The following is a 23,039-nucleotide window of genomic DNA, read 5'->3' on the forward strand; positions in this document are numbered from 1 at the left end:
TGTGCAAACTAGACAGTGCAAACAAATGTCGGTGCGATCCAAAAGTTGGAAAATGCATGTAATGGTGGGTCCACACGATACACACTTCCATAAAATACTATAGAATTTTGTCTGTGCAAACTAGACAGTGCAAACAAATGTCGGTGCGATCCAAAAGTTGGAAAATGCATGTAATGCTGGGTCCACACGATACACACTTCCATAAAATACTATAGAATTTTGTCTGTGCAAACTAGACAGTGCAAACAAATGTCGGTGCGATCCAAAAGTTGGAAAATGCATGTAATGGTGGGTCCACACGATACAGACTTCCATAAAATACTATAGAATTTTGTCTGTGCAAACTAGACAGTGCAAACAAATTTCGGTGCGATCCAAAAGTTGGAAAATGCATGTAATGGTGGGTCCACACGATACAGACTTCCATAAAATACTATAGAATTTTGTCTGTGCAAACTAGACAGTGCAAACAAATGTCGGTGCGATCCAAAAGTTGGAAAATGCATGTAATGCTGGGTCCACACGATACACACTTCCATAAAATACTATAGAATTTTGTCTGTGCAAACTAGACAGTGCAAACAAATGTCGGTGCGATCCAAAAGTTGGAAAATGCATGTAATGGTGGGTCCACACGATACACACTTCCATAAAATACTATAGAATTTTGTCTGTGCAAACTAGACAGTGCAAACAAATGTCGGTGCGATCCAAAAGTTGGAAAATGCATGTAATGCTGGGTCCACACGATACACACTTCCATAAAATACTATAGAATTTTGTCTGTGCAAACTAGACAGTGCAAACAAATGTCGGTGCGATCCAAAAGTTGGAAAATGCATGTAATGGTGGGTCCACACGATACACACTTCCATAAAATACTATAGAATTTTGTCTGTGCAAACTAGACAGTGCAAACAAATGTCGGTGCGATCCAAAAGTTGGAAAATGCATGTAATGGTGGGTCCACACGATACACACTTCCATAAAATACTATAGAATTTTGTCTGTGCAAACTAGACAGTGCAAACAAATTTCGGTGCGATCCAAAAGTTGGAAAATGCATGTAATGGTGGGTCCACACGATACAGACTTCCATAAAATACTATAGAATTTTGTCTGTGCAAACTAGACAGTGCAAACAAATGTCGGTGCGATCCAAAAGTTGGAAAATGCATGTAATGCTGGGTCCACACGATACACACTTCCATAAAATACTATAGAATTTTGTCTGTGCAAACTAGACAGTGCAAACAAATGTCGGTGCGATCCAAAAGTTGGAAAATGCATGTAATGCTGGGTCCACACGATACACACTTCCATAAAATACTATAGAATTTTGTCTGTGCAAACTAGACAGTGCAAACAAATGTCGGTGCGATCCAAAAGTTGGAAAATGCATGTAATGGTGGGTCCACACGATACACACTTCCATAAAATACTATAGAATTTTGTCTGTGCAAACTAGACAGTGCAAACAAATGTCGGTGCGATCCAAAAGTTGGAAAATGCATGTAATGCTGGGTCCACACGATACACACTTCCATAAAATACTATAGAATTTTGTCTGTGCAAACTAGACAGTGCAAACAAATTTCGGTGCGATCCAAAAGTTGGAAAATGCATGTAATGCTGGGTCCACACGATACACACTTCCATAAAATACTATAGAATTTTGTCTGTGCAAACTAGACAGTGCAAACAAATTTCGGTGCGATCCAAAAGTTGGAAAATGCATGTAATGCTGGGTCCACACGATACACACTTCCATAAAATACTATAGAATTTTGTCTGTGTAAACTAGACAGTGCAAACAAATGTCGGTGCGATCCAAAAGTTGGAAAATGCATGTAATGCTGGGTCCACACGATACAGACTTCCTTAAAATTCTATAGAATTTTGTCTGTGCAAAGTAGACAGTGCAAACAAATGTCGGTGCGATCCAAAAGTTGGAAAATGCATGTAATGCTGGGTCCACACGATACAGACTTCCTTAAAATTCTATGGAATTTTGTCTGTGCAAACTAGATAGTGCAAACAAATGTCGGTGCGATCCAAAAGTTGGAAAATGCATGTAATGCTGGGTCCACACGATACAGACTTCCTTAAAATTCTATAGAATTTTGTCTGTGCAAACTAGACAGTGCAAACAAATGTCGCTGCGATCCAAAAGTTGGAAAATGCATGTAATGCTGGGTCCACACGATACACACTTCCATAAAATACTATAGAATTTTGTCTGTGCAAACTAGACAGTGCAAACAAATGTCGGTGCGATCCAAAAGTTGGAAAATGCATGTAATGGTGGGTCCACACGATACACACTTCCATAAAATACTATAGAATTTTGTCTGTGCAAACTAGACAGTGCAAACAAATTTCGGTGCGATCCAAAAGTTGGAAAATGCATGTAATGGTGGGTCCACACGATACAGACTTCCATAAAATACTATAGAATTTTGTCTGTGCAAACTAGACAGTGCAAACAAATTTCGGTGCGATCCAAAAGTTGGAAAATGCATGTAATGCTGGGTCCACACGATAAAATACTATAGAATTTTGTCTGTGCAAACTAGACAGTGCAAACAAATGTCGGTGCGATCCAAAAGTTGGAAAATGCATGTAATGCTGGGTCCACACGATACACACTTCCATAAAATACTATAGAATTTTGTCTGTGCAAACTAGACAGTGCAAACAAATGTCGGTGCGATCCAAAAGTTGGAAAATGCATGTAATGGTGGGTCCACACGATACACACTTCCATAAAATACTATAGAATTTTGTCTGTGCAAACTAGACAGTGCAAACAAATGTCGGTGCGATCCAAAAGTTGGAAAATGCATGTAATGGTGGGTCCACACGATACACACTTCCATAAAATACTATAGAATTTTGTCTGTGCAAACTAGACAGTGCAAACAAATTTCGGTGCGATCCAAAAGTTGGAAAATGCATGTAATGGTGGGTCCACACGATACAGACTTCCATAAAATACTATAGAATTTTGTCTGTGCAAACTAGACAGTGCAAACAAATGTCGGTGCGATCCAAAAGTTGGAAAATGCATTTAATGCTGGGTCCACACGATACACACTTCCATAAAATACTATAGAATTTTGTCTGTGCAAACTAGACAGTGCAAACAAATGTCGATGCGATCCAAAAGTTGGAAAATGCATGTAATGCTGGGTCCACACGATACACATTTCCATAAAATACTATAGAATTTTGTCTGTGTAAACTAGACAGTGCAAACAAATGTCGGTGCGATCCAAAAGTTGGAAAATGCATGTAATGGTGGGTCCACACGATACCACTACGATAACGGCTATCAAAATGGCAAAAAGTTTCCAGAATTGTTACTTGGAGTAAATGGGAATCAACGTTCTGGACTGGCCTGCTCAATCCCCCGATTTGAATCCTCTAAAACATTTCTAAATTATCCTTCAAATAGCTTTTCGTGAAAAATGCGTTTAAAGTACGTCCAAAATTCAATTTTTTCGATGCCAAACAGGGTCAGAGTCCTTTCTCGTATCAAATAGAGAAATATCCGATATTAGTGGCAATTTTTTTTTGATAAATGAATCAACCAAATGAAAACATCAATTTATTCAAATAAATGAAATTAAAAGGCCAAATCTGATTGTCCGATTTTTTGTTATTGAGTGTTTATGTTATACTACACACAGGACATCTATACACATTACGTGGTAATAATTTTTTCCTTAATTCCTTTCTATATCCTTGCCTTTACCTTCCAGTACCAAACGCCTGTGTTAATCCTTGAGTTTTCCTCCTGCCAGTCATTTTCTTTGTCCGAATCTTCTGGATCTTAAATATCTTATACATCATACAGTTCCTTCATTTCCTGGTTTGTCCTTCTCCTTTTTTTTTGTTTCTTGTGTTTTTATGAATATCCTGAATGGTTTTTCAAAATCCTTTTCACCTGTGGATCGGATTATCATCAGCAAAAGCTGGCCAACTGTATTTTTTCTCAATGTTAATTCGTACGCTATTTTGGTCCAAGTTTCGTACAATCCTCGTACATCATCATCAATCGCATTTTATCAAATTCTCTGTAGACAGTTTCCTTTTATCTTTTGTCTACCCCGTTTTTTTCTCTAACAAAGTCTCGTATATAATTTCGTCGAGTGCAATATGCCCTCGCTGAAGTATCATTTGCAAGTAATCAGAACGGCAAGCACGGAGAGGCTTTAGTGCGACTTTACCGAAGAATTCTATGAGGTGTTTAATTACTTTCAAAATTTAAAGTTTTCTTTCAGGAAAGGGAATGTCAACGACCAGCAATTTACTTCTTTTATGTTACTAAAATGGGTTTTTAGACCGGGACTTCGGAAAACAAAATTATAAAATACCGTACCTGGAAAACGTCTACTTCTAAGGGCATTTCCTCTAGGTCTTCACTCAATAAATGCTTCATCGATTGTCTATTTTTCTGGTTTCGTTAATTATCTCGACCGTTCCCACATAAACCGACGAGTTGTTCGGTATTTGGTGCGGGGACCTCATCAGCATCTTGCATTCGTTAAATTCAATTTAATTGTGTGTGGAATTTGGAATGCATGACTTCCTAGGTCCTTAAGTCTACATCGTATATTGAAAAACGTAGAAACAACGATGTAGATTCGTTTTCATTTGGACAGGCCTAATTTTTTTTCCTAAACGAATCTTAAGAAACAGCAGAGAGACTAATAAAATGTGTTAAAGTGGAAACATAATTTTGTGATTATACACTAATTTAAGCTTTTTTGCAGACGAGCAATTTCACAAATTTCGCTGCTATAATTTACTCTATAATAGAGGAAAATGCGTTTCGTCTTTTATGGGCAAGCTTAATGAAATTATTTCCTACAACTTTATATATTTTCATATCAAGATTGGGGTCATTTATCATATGTTCCTGAACAAACTTTTCGACTTTACTATATCAGAATCACATTTTCAAGTCTCTTATATTCCACATTCCGTTTGAATTATCATTTTTCATCTCCAGTGATCTATATGGTGCCTTTGAAAAAAAACATTACCTAATTTATGGATTGGATGACTTTGATCTCTCCAAACAGATTCCGAAAAACTTAAGCAACTGCTCTGATACGAGTGGCGTTTACTTTTCAACCTCCGATTGTTAACATTCAGGCGTCAGTCGGCGTTGTGCTACAGCCAAGTGTGATTCGTTTTCTACAAGATGAAGGCTGCGGAAATCCATCGGAGAATGAGTCGAGTGTATAAGGAAAATTTGCAGATTTACCATTACCGCTTTCATCTTCTCTGAAATGTATCTCTGATTCATCTGAAAAAGATGCTGAATTTTCAGTGTGTACACTTTGATTGGGGAGATTTTTTCAACTTAATCACATATTCCCTTCTTCTGTGTTTGATTTGCGGTCAATTTCGTTTAGTATATCTTCAATTCAATTCTAGTGGATGATCCTCTTCAAATTCTTCTTCGTTTGACAATTCTTGAAGAGGTTTCATCCACACTTCCGAGTCCCTTGAATCGAATTCTTCCGTGTCTGCACTCGCTAACGAACGAAACTACACCGACGGTGTAAAATCGTGTACTTAGAAGAGCTATTGAAAAGGAAGAGTCCGCGCGCGCCATCTCTTAGAAATTGCGTTAATTGAAACTTCGACAAACGAATTTAAACGTGTTTAAAGTAAACCCCAGAGATTGTTGTTGACGGTTGGAACGGACGATCTGTATTTAGATCGATAGTTTTATAAGTTTAGCGTTACTTTTACGACTCATAAAGTCGGTCTGGATATGAAAAAGAAGCGCATTTTATGCGGTTATCTCGTTCGGCTATCGTCGCTTTTAAAAATATACTTGCAACATATCTAATATTAAAAAGAACTTACCTCGTTTTTACGACTGTCGCACGATATTCTCGTAAAAATTAGTGTAACCTCTTAAACGTAAAAAAGTCCGTAGCGAACTCGCCCATGGGTATTAACCTCTTTTACGGACCCTTTAATACAAGATATGCCCAGGTAAATTACCTACCCGGCTGGGTAGTAGATTTAGTTATAGTTTAATGACTATACTAGGTGATTCGGAAATTTCTACTATTAAATTCGCTGATTTATAGGGCAATAAATGGAATGAAAGATTCATTAAGCGTGAAGAAAATATGCAGCACATTCTGAAACCCGTTAACATTCATAGAAAACGTCCTAAAACTCGAGTTCAGTTCACAGAAACGTCATTATAATAACAAAGTTTGACGTTAACTCCAAATAGACAGTCAGGTTTGAAAACTACGACAATATTACCAACACCAAACATCGAATATTACTAAATATGTTTCGAATCGAAACGTCCTAAAACTCGAGTTCAGTTCACAGAAACATCATTATAATAACAAAGTTTGACGTTAACTCCAAATAGACAGTCAGGTTTGAAAACAACGACAATATTACCAACACCAAACATCGAATATTACTAAAAATGTTTCGAATCGAAACGTCCTAAGACTCGAGTTAAGTTCATAGAAACGTCATTATAATAACAAAGTTTGACGTTAACTCCAAATAGACAGTCAGGTTTGAAAACTACGACAATATTACCAACACCAAACATCGAATATTACTAAATATGTTTCGAATCGAAACGTCCTAAAACTCGAGTTCAGTTCATAGAAACGTCATTATAATAACAAAGTTTGACGTTAACACGTTAACTCCAAATAGACAGTCAGGTTTGAAAACTACGACAATATTACCAACACCAAACATCGAATATTACTAAAAATGTTTCGAATCGAAACGTCCTAAGACTCGAGTTAAGTTCATAGAAACATCATTATAATAACAAAGTTTGACGTTAACTCCAAATAGACAGTCAGGTTTGAAAACAACGACAATATTACCAACACCAAACATCGAATATTACTAAAAATGTTTCGAATCGAAACGTCCTAAGACTCGAGTTAAGTTCATAGAAACGTCATTATAATAACAAAGTTTGACGTTAACTCCAAATAGACAGTCAGGTTTGAAAACTACGACAATATTACCAACACCAAACATCGAATATTACTAAAAATGTTTCGAATCGAAACGTCCTAAAACTCGAGTTAAGTTCATAGAAACGTCATTATGATAACAAAGTTTGACGTTAACTCCAAATAGACAGTCAGGTTTGAAAACTACGACAATATTACCAACACCAAACATCGAATATTACTAAAAATGTTTCGAATCGAAACGTCCTAAGACTCGAGTTAAGTTCATAGAAACGTCATTATGATAACAAAGTTTGACGTTAACTCCAAATAGACAGTCAGGTTTGAAAACTACGACAATATTACCAACACCAAACATCGAATATTACTAAAAATGTTTCGAATCGAAACGTCCTAAAACTCGAGTTAAGTTCATAGAAACGTCATTATAATATCAAAGTTTGACGTTAACACGTTAACTCCAAATAGACAGTCAGGTTTGAAAACTACGACAATATTACCAACACCAAACATCGAATATTACTAAAAATGTTTCGAATCGAAACGTCCTAAGACTCGAGTTAAGTTCATAGAAACGTCATTATGATAACAAAGTTTGACGTTAACTCCAAATAGACAGTCAGGTTTGAAAACTACGACAATATTACCAACACCAAACATCGAATATTACTAAATATGTTTCGAATCGAAACGTCCTAAGACTCGAGTTAAGTTCATAGAAACGTCATTATGATAACAAAGTTTGACGTTAACTCCAAATAGACAGTCAGGTTTGAAAACTACGACAATATTACCAACACCAAACATCGAATATTACTAAATATGTTTCGAATCGAAACGTCCTAAAACTCGAGATCAGTTCATAGAAACGTCATTATAATAACAAAGTTTGACGTTAACTCCAAATAGACAGTCAGGTTTGAAAACTGCGACAATATTACCAACACCAAACATCGAATATTACTAAATATGTTTGGAATTTCATTATTATTGTTTTTTCTTCTCACTTACCAAAATGATATAGATGATTGGGAATTGTAATAAGAACCAGAACCATCCGTAGTCACTTATTTGGTAATAAACGGTACAGTAACCGCCGTTTGCAATATAAGTTGCTAAAATGGCTGATACAGTCATGTTTAATGTTAATGAGAATGTTCCCAATATTATTTCGTGTCTTTCAAGTTCTGGACTCAACCATTTCGTCGGTTGGCACTTCCATTCGTACGGTCGGTCTCGTTGACGTACGTAATAGTACCACTGAAATAAATATGAAAATATGAATGTAAACTTCAAGAAACCCGTTTTTTTGAAAGATTATCATCCCAGAAGTCATTTTTTGTCCAAATTACATATCAAAGAGTTCTTTCTGACACATTACAATTTGGGAAAGCCATTTTTTGTCCAAAATGAATTTGAAAAAGCTGCTTAGAACCAAATATAATTCGAGGAAGACATGTTAGGTCCGAATTAAATTTGAGATCATCATTTTTTGAGGAAATTAAATTTAAAAAACCATTTTTTGAAAGATTATCATTCCAGAAGCCATTTTTTGTCCAAATTAAATGTCAAATAGTTCTTTCTGACACATTACAATTTGGGGAAGCCATTTTCTGTCCAAATTGAATTTGAAAAAGCTGTTTAGAACCAAATATAATTCGAGGAAGACATGTTAGGTCCGAATTAAATTTGAGATCATCATTTTTTGAGGAAATTAAATTTAAAAAACCATTTTTTGAAAGATTATCATTCCAGAAGCCATTTTTTGTCCAAATTAAATGTCAAATAGTTCTTTCTGACACATTACAATTTGGGGAAGCCATTTTCTGTCCAAATTGAATTTGAAAAAGCTGTTTAGAACCAAATATAATTCGAGGAAGACATGTTAGGTCCGAATTAAATTTGAGATCATCATTTTTTGAGGAAATTAAATTTAAAAAACCATTTTTTGAAAGATTATCATTCCAGAAGCCATTTTTTGTCCAAATTAAATGTCAAATAGTTCTTTCTGACACATTACAATTTGGGGAAGCCATTTTCTGTCCAAATTGAATTTGAAAAAGCTGTTTAGAACCAAATATAATTCGAGGAAGACATGTTAGGTCCGAATTAAATTTGAGATCATCATTTTTTGAGGAAATTAAATTTAAAAAACCATTTTTTGAAAGATTATCATTCCAGAAGCCATTTTTTGTCCAAATTAAATGTCAAATAGTTCTTTCTGACACATTACAATTTGGGGAAGCCATTTTCTGTCCAAATTGAATTTGAAAAAGCTGTTTAGAACCAAATATAATTCGAGGAAGACATGTTAGGTCCGAATTAAATTTGAGATCATCATTTTTTGAGGAAATTAAATTTAAAAAACCATTTTTTGAAAGATTATCATTCCAGAAGCCATTTTTTGTCCAAATTAAATGTCAAATAGTTCTTTCTGACACATTACAATTTGGGGAAGCCATTTTCTGTCCAAATTGAATTTGAAAAAGCTGTTTAGAACCAAATATAATTCGAGGAAGACATGTTAGGTCCGAATTAAATTTGAGATCATCATTTTTTGAGGAAATTAAATTTAAAAAACCATTTTTTGAAAGATTATCATTCCAGAAGCCATTTTTTGTCCAAATTAAATGTCAAATAGTTCTTTCTGACACATTACAATTTGGGGAAGCCATTTTCTGTCCAAATTGAATTTGAAAAAGCTGTTTAGAACCAAATATAATTCGAGGAAGACATGTTAGGTCCGAATTAAATTTGAGATTATCATTTTTTGAGGAAATTAAATTTGAAAAACCATTTTTTGAAAGATTATCATTCCAGAAGCCATTTTTTGTCCGAATTAATTTTAAAACAGCCTTTTTCGTCCAAATTGAATTGGATAAAGCTCTTTAAGACAGAAAAGAATCAAGACAAGCATTTTTTGTTCAAATTAAATTTGAAAGCACCATTTTTTAACGATATTAAATGTCAAGGAGTTCCTTATGTCATAATACAATTTGAGGAAGCCATTTTTTGTCCGATTTACATTTGAAAAAGCTGTTTTTTGAAAGAGTATCATTCCAGAAGCCATTTTTTGTCCAAATTAAATTAGAAAAATCTCTTCAAGACAAATTAAAAGCTTACGAAGCCATTTATGTCCAAACTATATTTGAAAAAACCATTCTTTGTCAAAGGAAATTATTCAACTAAATATTCATAGAAATCATCTCTCAAATATGTAAATAAACAAAGCAAATGCATGGGGGGTTCAGATTAGATAGTAAAATCCAAAATAATTATGATTAATAAGTGAAATTTACACGTACGCTTTTTATCTAATCTCTCACTCTCTTAGGTGAGATTTGTATCGAAATTTCGATTAGAAAATTATAACAACGTGTTATATAAACGAGTAAACCAAAATTCAAATATTTATTTCAACTCCAAATGGCCAACAACCTATTAGTAAATAATTACAGCTATTACAAAAATATAAAAACGAAACGAAAAAAAAATAGTCGAGCAATTTATGTTGCAAGATCGAAATATTGCATATATATTGTACGTCACGTGTCTCTTGTCATTACATCATGGCTGCCACTAACAAAAACTTTAATAGTAAAATTAAACAGATTCCTAACCTCAAATTTTCTCTATTATTTTGTACTTAGTTTGCAACTTTCATGCAATAAAAATGAAACAAAACGGATTTTGAAATATTGGAATCAGAGTTATTATTTCAGTTATATACGAGGTATTTCTAAAAACTTCTAGCCCGAATATAAGTTATTTCGTCCCTAGTTTTTAATAAATTTTTAATTTTATGACGTAACTGCATAGATAATGTATACAGAGTGGGACAAATGTATTTGTACGGTCTTCATTGTGACAGTGTTAATAATTTCGTTCTCTTAGCAATATGAATATTACTTACTTATTACTTACTTACTTACAGGAGTAAATAGAAGTTTATTTTTAACTACAATCTCGATAAATTTGATGACAAGGAGCTCTTTATGACATACAATTTGAGAAAGCCATTTTCTGTCCGATTTGATTATAGAACAGCCATTTTAGGAAGAAAATCCATCGAGAAGCCATTTTTTGTCCAAATTAATGTTTCAGCAGCCATTTTAGGAAGAAAATACATCGAGAAGCCATTTTTTGTCCAAATTAATGTTTCAGCAGCAATTTTAGGAAGAATATCCATCGAGAAGCCATTTTTTGTCCAAATTAATGTTTCAGCAGCCATTTTAGGAAGAATATCCATCGAGAAGCCATTTTTTGTCCAAATTAATATTTCAGCAGCCATTTTAGGAAGAATATCCATCGAGAAGCCATGTTTTGTCCAAATTAATGTTTCAGCAGCCATTTTAGGAAGAAAATCCATCGAGAAGCCATTTTTTGTCCAAATTAATGTTTCAGCAGCCATTTTAGGGAGAAAATCCATCGAGAAGCCATTTTTTGTCCAAATTAATGTTTCAGCAGCCATTTTAGGAAGAATATCCATCGAGAAGCCATTTTTTGTCCAAATTAATGTTTCAGCAGCCATTTTAGGAAGAAAATCCATCGAGAAGCCATATTTTGTCCAAATTAATGTTTCAGCAGCCATTTTAGGAAGAATATCCATCGAGAAGCCATGTTTTGTCCAAATTAATGTTTCAGCAGCCATTTTAGGAAGAATATCCATCGAGAAGCCATTTTTTGTCCAAATTAATATTTCAGCAGCCATTTTAGGAAGAATATCCATCGAGAAGCCATGTTTTGTCCAAATTAATGTTTCAGCAGCCATTTTAGGAAGAATATTCATCGAGAAGCCATTTTTTGTCCAAATTAATGTTTCAACAGCCATTTTAGGAAGAATATCCCTGGAGAAGTCATTTTTTGTCCAAATTGAATTTGAAAAAACTCTTTAGAACTAAATATAATTTGAGGAAGACATGTTTGGTCCGAATTAAATTTGAGATCACCATTTTTCGACGAAATTAAATTTGAAAAACTATTTTTTGAAAGATTATCATTCCAGAAGCCATTTTCTTGTCCAAATAAGCAACAAACAATTCTTATAATTCATAATTTAAACTTAAACTCTGTACTCTAGTACTTTTTTTGACTAAATAATATACGCCGCTTAACATTCCAAACAATTTTGTACAAATAGAATGAGCAGAGATACAACGAAAATGTTTTGTAGGTATAAATTTGAGGATATGAGCGTTTTATTTCCTTCTCATGGTATCACAAACATCGTCCAATTGAAAAATGGTTTATGCACACAAAAAAGAAAAGAAGAAGTGGCGAAAATTAGGGGTATACACTCGTTTCCACGCAGATTTTTCACTCGGACGGGTGAAATAAAAAGATAGAGTGCTAGGGTGCCAATTACCTTTTTTACGATTCAGTATAAACATGTGTCGCTTGAAAGCGAGCAAACAAAGGTCTATCATAAAGTTTTAAGACCTATTTTATAACATAGGTACGCGTATGTACGTATAAATACAATGAGATTCAAAATTTGCAATTTTCAATTTTTATACGCGGAATTTACAATCTAAAAATTAAATATTATAAATATAACTACCCCATTTAGCTAAATTAATAATTCAATCTATTGTAGAATGTAAGAAACGATCATTTACATTATTTAATATTAGTTTATATACGGGGTGGACAACTAAAAAACGCCGTCGTTAAAATATTTAATAATATGAAATTAAAAAACAAAATTTTTCAACGTATACTCGATTATATAGTATTTTTTATAATTTAATCGATTTTTTCTATAAATTTAGCGTATTTTTCATTCCACAAGTTTCAGTCTATCTCTTCAAATAAGACGTAGGGGAGAGTGGGAATCCTACTACGAAAAAATGTCTGTAAGTCCGGTTCTGTTTAACCGATTTTTATAAACTTGATATTTTTTGAAAGAACTTTCGTCCATTAATACAAAATATATAAATTCTAAGCAATTTTATTAGAGACGTGAATGCTAGAGGGCGTTGTTTCATATCTTATAGATATTATGATTTCTATTCAAATATTATAAATGTAGCTACCCCATTTAGCTAAATTGGTAATTTAATCTATTGTAGAATGTAAAAAATGATCATTTACATTATTTAGTATTAGTTTATATACGGGGTGGACAACTAAGAAACGCCGTCGTTAAAATATTTAATAATATGAAATTAAAAAACAAAATTTTTTAACGTATACTCGATTATATAGTATTTTTTATAATTTAATCGACTTTTTCTATAAATTTAGCGTATTTTTCATTCCACAAGTTTCAGTCTATCTCTTCAAATAAGACGTAGGGGAGAGTGGGAATCCTACTACGAAAAAATGTCTGTAAGTCCGGTTCTGTTTAACCGATTTTTATAAACTTGATATTGTTTGAAAGAACTTTCGTCCATTAATACAAAATATATAAATTCTAAGCAATTTAATAAGGAACGTGGATGCTAGAGGGCGTTGTTTCATATCTTATAGATATTATGATTTCTATTCAAATATTATAAATGTAGCTACCCCATTTAGCTAAATTGGTAATTTAATCTATTGTAGAATGTAAAAAATGATCATTTACATTATTTAGTATTAGTTTATATACGGGGTGGACAACTAAGAAACGCCGTCGTTAAAATATTTAATAATATGAAATTAAAAAACAAAATTTTTTAACGTATACTCGATTATATAGTATTTTTTATAATTTAATCGACTTTTTCTATAAATTTAGCGTATTTTTCATTCCACAAGTTTCAGTCTATCTCTTCAAATAAGACGTAGGGGAGAGTGGGAATCCTACTACGAAAAAATGTCTGTAAGTCCGGTTCTGTTTAACCGATTTTTATAAACTTGATATTGTTTGAAAGAACTTTCGTCCATTAATACAAAATATATAAATTCTAAGCAATTTAATAAGGAACGTGGATGCTAGAGGGCGTTGTTTCATATCTTATAGATATTATGATTTCTATTCAAATATTATAAATGTAGCTACCCCATTTAGCTAAATTGGTAATTTAATCTATTGTAGAATGTAAAAAATGATCATTTACATTATTTAGTATTAGTTTATATACGGGGTGGACAACTAAGAAACGCCGTCGTTAAAATATTTAATAATATGAAATTAAAAAACAAAATTTTTTAACGTATACTCGATTCTATAGTATTTTTTATAATTTAATCGATTTTTTCTATAAATTCAGCGCATTTTTAATTCCACAAGTTTCAGCCTATCTCTTCAAATAAGACGTAGGGGAGAGTGGGAATCCTACTACGAAAAAATGTCTGTAAGTCCGGTTCTGTTTAACCGATTTTTATAAACTTGATATTGTTTGAAAGAACTTTCGTCCATTAATACAAAATATATAAATTCTAAGCAATTTATTAAGGAACGTGGATGCTAGAGGGCGTTGTTTCATATCTTATAGATATTATGATTTCTATTCAAATATTATAAATGTAGCTACCCCATTTAGCTAAATTGGTAATTTAATCTATTGTAGAATGTAAAAAATGATCATTTACATTATTTAGTATTAGTTTATATACGGGGTGGACAACTAAAAAACGCCGTCGTTAAAATATTTAAAAATATGAAATTAAAAAACAAAATTTTTTAACGTATAATCGATTCTATAGTATTTTTTATAATTTAATCGATTTTTTCTATAAATTCAGCGCATTTTTAATTCCACAAGTTTCAGTCTATCTCTTCAAATAAGACGTAGGGGAGAGTGGGAATCCTACTACGAAAAAATGTCTGTAAGTCCGGTTCTGTTTAACCGATTTTTATAAACTTGATATTTTTTGAAAGAACTTTCGTCCATTAATACAAAATATATAAATTCTAAGCAATTTTATTAGAGACGTGAATGCTAGAGGGCGTTGTTTCATATCTTATAGATATTATGATTTCTATTCAAATATTATAAATGTAGCTACCCCATTTAGCTAAATTGGTAATTTAATCTATTGTAGAATGTAAAAAATGATCATTTACATTATTTAGTATTAGTTTATATACGGGGTGGACAACTAAGAAACGCCGTCGTTAAAATATTTAATAATATGAAATTAAAAAACAAAATTTTTTAACGTATACTCGATTATATAGTATTTTTTATAATTTAATCGACTTTTTCTATAAATTTAGCGTATTTTTCATTCCACAAGTTTCAGTCTATCTCTTCAAATAAGACGTAGGGGAGAGTGGGAATCCTACTACGAAAAAATGTCTGTAAGTCCGGTTCTGTTTAACCGATTTTTATAAACTTGATATTGTTTGAAAGAACTTTCGTCCATTAATACAAAATATATAAATTCTAAGCAATTTAATAAGGAACGTGGATGCTAGAGGGCGTTGTTTCATATCTTATAGATATTATGATTTCTATTCAAATATTATAAATGTAGCTACCCCATTTAGCTAAATTGGTAATTTAATCTATTGTAGAATGTAAAAAATGATCATTTACATTATTTAGTATTAGTTTATATACGGAGTGGACAACTAAGAAACGCCGTCGTTAAAATATTTAATAATATGAAATTAAAAAACAAAATTTTTTAACGTATACTCGATTATATAGTATTTTTTATAATTTAATCGACTTTTTCTATAAATTTAGCGTATTTTTCATTCCACAAGTTTCAGTCTATCTCTTCAAATAAGACGTAGGGGAGAGTGGGAATCCTACTACGAAAAAATGTCTGTAAGTCCGGTTCTGTTTAACCGATTTTTATAAACTTGATATTGTTTGAAAGAACTTTCGTCCATTAATACAAAATATATAAATTCTAAGCAATTTAATAAGGAACGTGGATGCTAGAGGGCGTTGTTTCATATCTTATAGATATTATGATTTCTATTCAAATATTATAAATGTAGCTACCCCATTTAGCTAAATTGGTAATTTAATCTATTGTAGAATGTAAAAAATGATCATTTACATTATTTAGTATTAGTTTATATACGGGGTGGACAACTAAGAAACGCCGTCGTTAAAATATTTAATAATATGAAATTAAAAAACAAAATTTTTTAACGTATACTCGATTATATAGTATTTTTTATAATTTAATCGACTTTTTCTATAAATTTAGCGTATTTTTCATTCCACAAGTTTCAGTCTATCTCTTCAAATAAGACGTAGGGGAGAGTGGGAATCCTACTACGAAAAAATGTCTGTAAGTCCGGTTCTGTTTAACCGATTTTTATAAACTTGATATTGTTTGAAAGAACTTTCGTCCATTAATACAAAATATATAAATTCTAAGCAATTTAATAAGGAACGTGGATGCTAGAGGGCGTTGTTTCATATCTTATAGATATTATGATTTCTATTCAAATATTATAAATGTAGCTACCCCATTTAGCTAAATTGGTAATTTAATCTATTGTAGAATGTAAAAAATGATCATTTACATTATTTAGTATTAGTTTATATACGGGGTGGACAACTAAGAAACGCCGTCGTTAAAATATTTAATAATATGAAATTAAAAAACAAAATTTTTTAACGTATACTCGATTATATAGTATTTTTTATAATTTAATCGACTTTTTCTATAAATTTAGCGTATTTTTCATTCCACAAGTTTCAGTCTATCTCTTCAAATAAGACGTAGGGGAGAGTGGGAATCCTACTACGAAAAAATGTCTGTAAGTCCGGTTCTGTTTAACCGATTTTTATAAACTTGATATTGTTTGAAAGAACTTTCGTCCATTAATACAAAATATATAAATTCTAAGCAATTTAATAAGGAACGTGGATGCTAGAGGGCGTTGTTTCATATCTTATAGATATTATGATTTCTATTCAAATATTATAAATGTAGCTACCCCATTTAGCTAAATTGGTAATTTAATCTATTGTAGAATGTAAAAAATGATCATTTACATTATTTAGTATTAGTTTATATACGGGGTGGACAACTAAGAAACGCCGTCGTTAAAATATTTAATAATATGAAATTAAAAAACAAAATTTTTTAACGTATACTCGATTCTATAGTATTTTTTATAATTTAATCGATTTTTTCTATAAATTCAGCGCATTTTTAATTCCACAAGTTTCAGCCTATCTCTTCAAATAAGACGTAGGGGAGAGTGGGAATCCTACTACGAAAAAATGTCTGTAAGTCCGGTTCTGTTTAACCGATTTTTATAAACTTGATATTGTTTGAAAGAACTTTCGTCCATTAATACAAAATATATAAATTCTAAGCAATTTATTAAGGAACGTGGATGCTAGAGGGCGTTGTTTCATATCTTATAGATATTATGATTTCTATTCAAATATTATAAATGTAGCTACCCCATTTAGCTAAATTGGTAATTTAATCTATTGTAGAATGTAAAAAATGATCATTTACATTATTTAGTATTAGTTTATATACGGGGTGGACAACTAAAAAACGCCGTCGTTAAAATATTTAAAAATATGAAATTAAAAAACAAAATTTTTTAACGTATAATCGATTCTATAGTATTTTTTATAATTTAATCGATTTTTTCTATAAATTCAGCGCATTTTTAATTCCACAAGTTTCAGTCTATCTCTTCAAATAAGACGTAGGGGAGAGTGGGAATCCTACTACGAAAAAATGTCTGTAAGTCCGGTTCTGTTTAATCGATTTTTATAAACTTGATATTGTTTGAAAGAACTTTCGTCCATTAATACAAAATATATAAATTCTAAGAAATTTAATAAGGAACGGGGATGCTAGAGGGCGTTATTTCATATCTTATAGATATTATGATTTTTTTTCAAATATTATAAATCTAGGTTCCCCATTTAGCTAAATTAATAATTCAATCTATTGTAGAATGTAAGAAACGATCATTTACATTATTTAATATTAGTTTATATACGGGGTGGACAACTAAAAAACGCCGTCGTTAAAATATTTAATAATATGAAATTAAAAAACAAAATTTTTTAACATATACTCGATTAAATAGTATTTTTTATAATTTAATCGATTTTTTCTATAAATTTAGCGTATTTTTCATTCCACAAGTTTCAGTCTATCTCTCCAAATAAGATGTAGGGGAGAGTGGGAATCCTACTACGAAAAAATGTTTGTAAGTCCGGTTCTGTTTAACCGATTTTTATAAATTTGATATTGTTTGAAAGAACTTTCGTGCAAATGATTTAATTACCGAACTATTGAGTTTTTCTATATTTACAAATTCGCCCTCTATAAGTAGGCTTAAAATTCCGGAAATAGTTTCTCTGGGTCGTTTTTAGTTTTGTCTCGAGTGACTCATAATTTCAACACATTTTTAAAAAAATTACTGGAGGTATTGTCGTATTGCATTATTTATTTTTTCAACCCTCTCGGCAAAAATAAATGACGTGTATACAATTTCTGGAACCGAAACCACCAGTCTCTGAAGACGTTAACTTGGTTATCGAAACGCGCGTGTAATATCGTGAGTATTGGTGTAGTAATGGTGTAGTATTGGTGTAGTAATGGTGTAGTAATGGTGTAATGATGGTGTATACATAGAAAATGTCATCCATTACACAAAATAATCTTCGATTCTTATCAAGACAGACTAGATATTGAAACTAGAGATCCGAGACACAAATATCAACCCCAAGAAATTTTTTCTTGTGAAAAGGTTTGAAAGATGTAATAACTACGAAAATATACAGAGTGGTTCTCGTATAAATTAATGATTGATTTGATGATTTTTGTTGTAACTTACGTGTAGAAATCCTCCGACTCCAAAATACATCGTGTAAGAAACAACGCAAGACGAAATAAAATAAAAGGAAAAGTTTGTTAATCTCAGATTTTCTATAGAAATACTATTCCACATTATCGAAGTCTCGCTTAGAGATCGACCAGTGGCATAACCTAGTTGTTTCCTAAGATGTACGAACAAATTTACCCAGTCGCCTAAAATAAAAAAATAAAACATCTTAATGCAAAGTTCCAGGTACAATCTTTAGGGGTTCATTAAATTAGTTTACGAACTTGTTTCAAGCTCTAGTTACGGTACAGAAAATAAATTAGATCAATTCCAAACTAGAACTAAATAATAATTTTCATTATTGTAGTTTACATAGAAAAAAAAACCGGTAGAAATTCCCCTGGCAAGCAGAAGTTTCGTAGCATTTCATTAGAATTTGTATAAGAAAAATCCTGACTCAGTTTACTACATCTATGAACTAAATTATTATAGTTAATGCTAAGTTAAAACAATCAGATTAAAAATGCGAGACATGTGTATGAGATTTGACACCCCAGACTATTTGAATCTCACTAAGCCACGCCACTGTTTATCGCAGACTGTCTGGTAGGAATATTTCGAAGAGTTACATTTTAGGTTGTTTTTTAATTTTTTTGATGTGTAGGGGGGTCAGTGTAAAGCTAAAACCAAGTTTGTGGGGTCGCCACCGTTGTCCCACGGCCGCCATCTTGAAAATAGTGGTTGAAATGGTTTTTACGATATATCTCTTAAACTATTTATTCGATAAAAAAAATTTGTCAACACTTTTTGTTGCAAATTGAATTCTCTACAACTTTGCTCCAGTAACTTTTTGTCGTAAAACTATAAACAAAAAAGTTATAAGCGAAAATCTTCAGAAATTTCAGAAAAAAATTTTTCGATGTAACTTTTTTTTATCATTTTACGATAAAATGATATCTGACCATTTTTGTAGATCGTTTTTTGAGGAACAACTTTTATTTGCATCATTTTTTCATTAAGTCAATAGCTAAGGTTTTACAGCGCTCCGAAGTGAGTACCATTTTTCAGTACTTTTAACTACACCTGTATTATACGTGTGTACTAATAATATGTCATCAGTTATTATTTTTATTTTTTTTTTATTTTGTTGTTATCATACAAATTTTGCAATATTATTAATGATTAATTATTAATTAATTATTTTTATTATATATATATATATACATAACTTTTTTGTTTATAGTTTTACGACAAAAAGTTACTTGACCAAAGTTGTAGAGAATTTAATTTGCAACAAAAAATGTTAACAAAATTTTCTTATCAAATAAATAGTTTAAGAGATATATCGTAAAAACCATTTCAACCCCTATTTTCAAGATGGCGGCCGTGGGACAAAGATGGCGACCCCGCAAATTTGGTTTTAGCTTTACACTGACCCCCCTACACATCAAGAAAATAAAATTGTGATTTTTAAAAGGTGATAAATCAATCGAAAGATTGAAGAAGTCTCTAACTAGACATATACATAAAATACAAGCTTTCGCAAGGAACGTAAGGGAAAAAATCGCATTGAAAACGTTTAAAATCTCGACTAAAATGATACCTGATATAATAATAACAAAAACGTGAGTTTTTTTACGATTCTTTATTTGTAGGAGGCTAAATAAGAAACTTAATTTCCCTATAGACTAAGAAAAAAGATAAATTTGGCAACGATGTTATTTTAAAACGTTTCTATATGAGAATACGCGTTTTAAAGTATCAACAATAGTTTATAATATAATTTTTGTTCACAAAATTGAATGATGTCAATTTTTTTTTGTTCCGAACAAAGATTCGTACTTACCATTTATTGATATTCCAACTAAAAAAGTAGCAACTGTCGCTATAACCTTCCCAACGCTAGTTGGTACTTTATTCCATATTCTAGAAACTATTTTATCGTATTTTTCCAACCAAGTCACCGACATAGGATCGAATATTAAGTTACTACTATCTTCGATGTGCCCCCCGTTGCTGTTTTGATATTTTTTTTGTCTGTTTTTTTTCGCCATTGTGCGACGTGCTGCTCACACACTGTCGCGATTCAAATCTTCCTTATAAATTTCATTTATCTAAATCCGAATAAGTTTTTTTTTATAAATCAGAAGTATGAGATTATTTCGCTTTGCATACTTGAATGGTTAGAGATAAAATAAGAATAACCTTCGGACCTAATTGTCCACATTTTCAATTAATTGTGGGAAACGAGAATATTCAATAAAAACCTTCGCTAAATTCCACTCGAATGATAATTTTTAATAAAGTATATGGAACACACATCGATCGTTATCAGTACATATTTAAAAAAACTATACAATTATATGTAGTACTACACAAATTTGTATAGTACTTCATATAATACAAAGTAAGATTTAACATTATTACTAATTGTCTTATCTGAAATTATATATTATAATGCATATAAGATAACCTGGTAACAAAGTTCATATTAAAATAATTCGTATGAATCGTTATGAGTAGAAAACAATTATTCTATTCCGTAAACGCACAAAAAAATTACAAGTTACTAAACAATTTCTAGTCTAGACACAATTCTCAGTATTTCAAAAAATAAATAAATGTTTGTAGCGTCATCTTCTAGAAAGCTACATAACCTCTAACTGACGTATGTCGAAATAAGCAGATTACTTTATAATATACAGAAAATGACAGTTGTAATATTTTGTTTATCATTGAATAAATACTATTGATACATCGTTTAATGGATATTTAGAGAAATTTAATTATCACAGTATTCATAATATAGAAAATAAAACTTAGAATTCAAAGACAAAAACAAACAAAAAAGGTAGTAGCGCCATCCTACATAAAATTACGTAACTACTAACTGACACATACTTACAGATAATGGTGGTTGTTTCCTTCCATTGTTTTTACCTCTTTTTTACAAAATATAATATTCATATCAATAAATTCAATAATCAACTGATATTTGATAAAAATCAAACATTCCATAAGAATTTATAATCTAAAAGATACAAAAGGAGATGCTAGCGCCATCTTTCATATGATTACATAACTTTCGAATAGACTTATATATGTAGATACTGTTATCATTCTATATATTTAGCCACAAATTATTAAATTATATCGTTTTTATCGTGTTAAAACAAAATATAATGAAATTAAGAATCACCAGAAATTTTGTAATCTGTATAGAATTAAAATGAATCGAATGGGGCTGTTAGCGCCATCTATGAAATAATTATTCACGGAAGTTTTCCCAATAATTTTAATTCAACAATAATCCAGTTGAACTACTATAACACTTTTAAAATCCTGATTGTATAATTAATTCGAAAGAACATATTGAGTTTTGAATTTTTATGTAGAGAATTGTCTGAAATTATTAAATTCTTTTTGTTATTAAACGTGACAAAATGCTTTAGCCGCCATCTATCCAGATTTAATAGTACTGAGATGAGACATTCGCAGTTTCCTGTAATACGATTCTCTTTGTTTGAAGTAGTATAATTATTTCAAAGATAGCGCTGCAGATTTCTTCTATTTATTTTTTATATATTAAAAATAAATAGGCCAGTCGCAATTTGTTGGAAAAATAAAAAATATTAATAACCTGGCGGAAATAAAAACATTATTATCAAATCTGTTTACTACATTAAGGGAAATGAACGCCATCTTGAATTTTTTAAAATTTATTGAATATATCGTTTTTATAGTTGAAAATTTTATAATAACGAACTACTTTATTGAAAAAATAATCAAAAAAATCTTAGTATTTTCGTATAGGCGAAAAACAAAAACCATTTGGAGTTGAAGCAGGGATACCAAGTGATTGATATAAATATAATTCCACCTTATAAATCGACTACTTCATCATTATATATAATTAAGTTGGAATTTTTCTGATATTTGCAATTAACTTCTCCCTCCTATATATATATAGAAATGATATGAACTAATAACTACTCATTATTGCAAAAATTTTCTGTTACAACTTTTTTCTTGCCACTCTATAAATTTGCGAAAATTGACCAGGCTATAAATACATTAAAGTTTTATAACCTGTTGAGAATATTTGCAGTTTTCGCTAATACAATTCTGACAAAATGTAATAGATATTATAGAACTATCTCAAAGATGGCGCTGCATATTTTATTCATTTAAACTAAAATTATTTTATGTCAATGGATATTACATTACTCATTATATATTTCAAATATTTTTTGTATAACAGAGAAAATATTTGGAACGATGAATAGTTTTTATTAATATCATTTTGTAACGAGTAAAATATCTGCTTATTTTGAGACTTATGCTATTGT

At 31.2% G+C, this 23,039-nt stretch overlaps 1 protein-coding gene across 1 annotated transcript in view; it reads right to left on the reverse strand.

Annotated features, from left to right (window-relative positions):
- LOC130449136 (uncharacterized) overlaps positions 1–21,683 on the reverse strand; it is a 29,588-nt gene extending 7,905 nt beyond the window's left edge. Inside the window, exons 1-4 of the mRNA XM_056786828.1 lie at positions 21,596–21,683; positions 20,537–20,804; positions 18,703–18,896; positions 8,004–8,252 (exon numbers count right to left, since the gene is read on the reverse strand). Of these exons, the coding sequence (XP_056642806.1) occupies positions 8,004–8,252; positions 18,703–18,896; positions 20,537–20,744 (651 nt within the window). The 5' untranslated portion in view covers positions 20,745–20,804; positions 21,596–21,683. The remainder of the gene's footprint in view (positions 1–8,003; positions 8,253–18,702; positions 18,897–20,536; positions 20,805–21,595) is intronic.
- Between the last annotated feature and the right edge of the window lie 1,356 nt (positions 21,684–23,039).

This window comes from Diorhabda sublineata, chromosome 9 (genome assembly GCF_026230105.1).
Source record: "Diorhabda sublineata isolate icDioSubl1.1 chromosome 9, icDioSubl1.1, whole genome shotgun sequence".
Taxonomy (NCBI): Eukaryota; Metazoa; Arthropoda; class Insecta; order Coleoptera; family Chrysomelidae; genus Diorhabda; species Diorhabda sublineata.